We start from the raw sequence: 1,237 nt of genomic DNA on the forward strand, positions 1-1,237 counted from the left end.
AGAGAATATTTCAAACAACAAAGGCAAAATTAAAATTTAGCTAAACATTATGAACTAAAACAATAGTATTTTACTCTTGGTTTATTTTATCAAGGATAAATTAAACTCGTTCTTTCTAAAGGTTAGGAAATAATTTATATATTTCACCTCTGATTCGTAAAAAATAGTACATACTAGCCTGTTTTGATATTGAAGTTGCAGAATATTGAATTTTTTTTTTTTCCAGAAGAAAAGAAAAAACAATATGACACTAACTTAACCTATAAACATGATATTCTTCGGTTTCTTGATACCTACCAGTGTATCTTGTGTACGTATGAAAAATCAATTAGTCACATATGTAAATATCTTCTAATATTATAATATTAGAGGTGAATGCAATTTATTCTTCATTTATAAAACGACCTTTAGAAATATCAAGTACTTGATAAGATTTGTTTGTTGAATTAAAAATATGGAGGATTCAGTATATAGATATGTAGCATGATTGGTTGTAATTCTGAATAGACAAGTATATTCATGTAAATAATATGATATATAATATATACATTTATCAGGAGGAGGAGAAATTGATGTTATCAGAGATGACTGGATTGGACATAAAGCAGATAAACAATTGGTTCATAAATCAGAGGAAACGCCATTGGAAACCATCTTCAGAGATGCGATTTGGTGTCATGGAAGGTGTAAGTGGTGCTGCACATGGCACCATATTAGAACATATGTAATTTCTACTTTCTAGATACCATTATGCATGCTTTATTTCATAGCGATCAATACCACGTTGTGATCCAAATGCTGCTTTAATTTCTGAGTTGAGTGATGTATGAAAGTATACATGGTTGTTTTTTTCTCTACATTTATATACTATATGCCCAATTTTTTATTTTAAATTAAAGCGGGGCTAATGCCCAAGAGAATAAAATAAGGTATGGTAGTCCCTAGTCATCAACAATAATCTACCATAATTCTGGTGGTGCTAAGTTATAAGTGGATACCAGAATGTAATAACTGTACGCTTTTTTTACTTAGCTATACAGAGTATTTACAAATTTCATTATATTAATTGATTAATAGCTAATAAAATTCAACAGTAATGGAAATTACCAACCATCAGTAATTTGTGTTTTCCTCATAAAGAGTAAAAGGTCACATGATCATTTGAGTATTGTTTCTCTCCAGGAAATTAAAATTATATTAGCATACATTATGCTTCGAATTTGATAACGTTAATGTT

At 28.9% G+C, this 1,237-nt stretch overlaps 1 protein-coding gene across 1 annotated transcript in view; it reads left to right on the plus strand.

Moving 5' to 3' along the window:
* The window catches only part of LOC107616547 (homeobox protein knotted-1-like 1), a 7,151-nt gene extending 6,258 nt beyond the window's left edge, over positions 1-893 (plus strand). Inside the window, exon 5 of the mRNA XM_016318498.2 lies at positions 558-893. Within this exon, the coding sequence (XP_016173984.1) occupies positions 558-728 (171 nt within the window). The 3' untranslated portion in view covers positions 729-893. The remainder of the gene's footprint in view (positions 1-557) is intronic.

The sequence above is a fragment of the Arachis ipaensis genome, chromosome B09 (genome assembly GCF_000816755.2).
Source record: "Arachis ipaensis cultivar K30076 chromosome B09, Araip1.1, whole genome shotgun sequence".
NCBI classification, from domain to species: domain Eukaryota; kingdom Viridiplantae; phylum Streptophyta; class Magnoliopsida; order Fabales; family Fabaceae; genus Arachis; species Arachis ipaensis.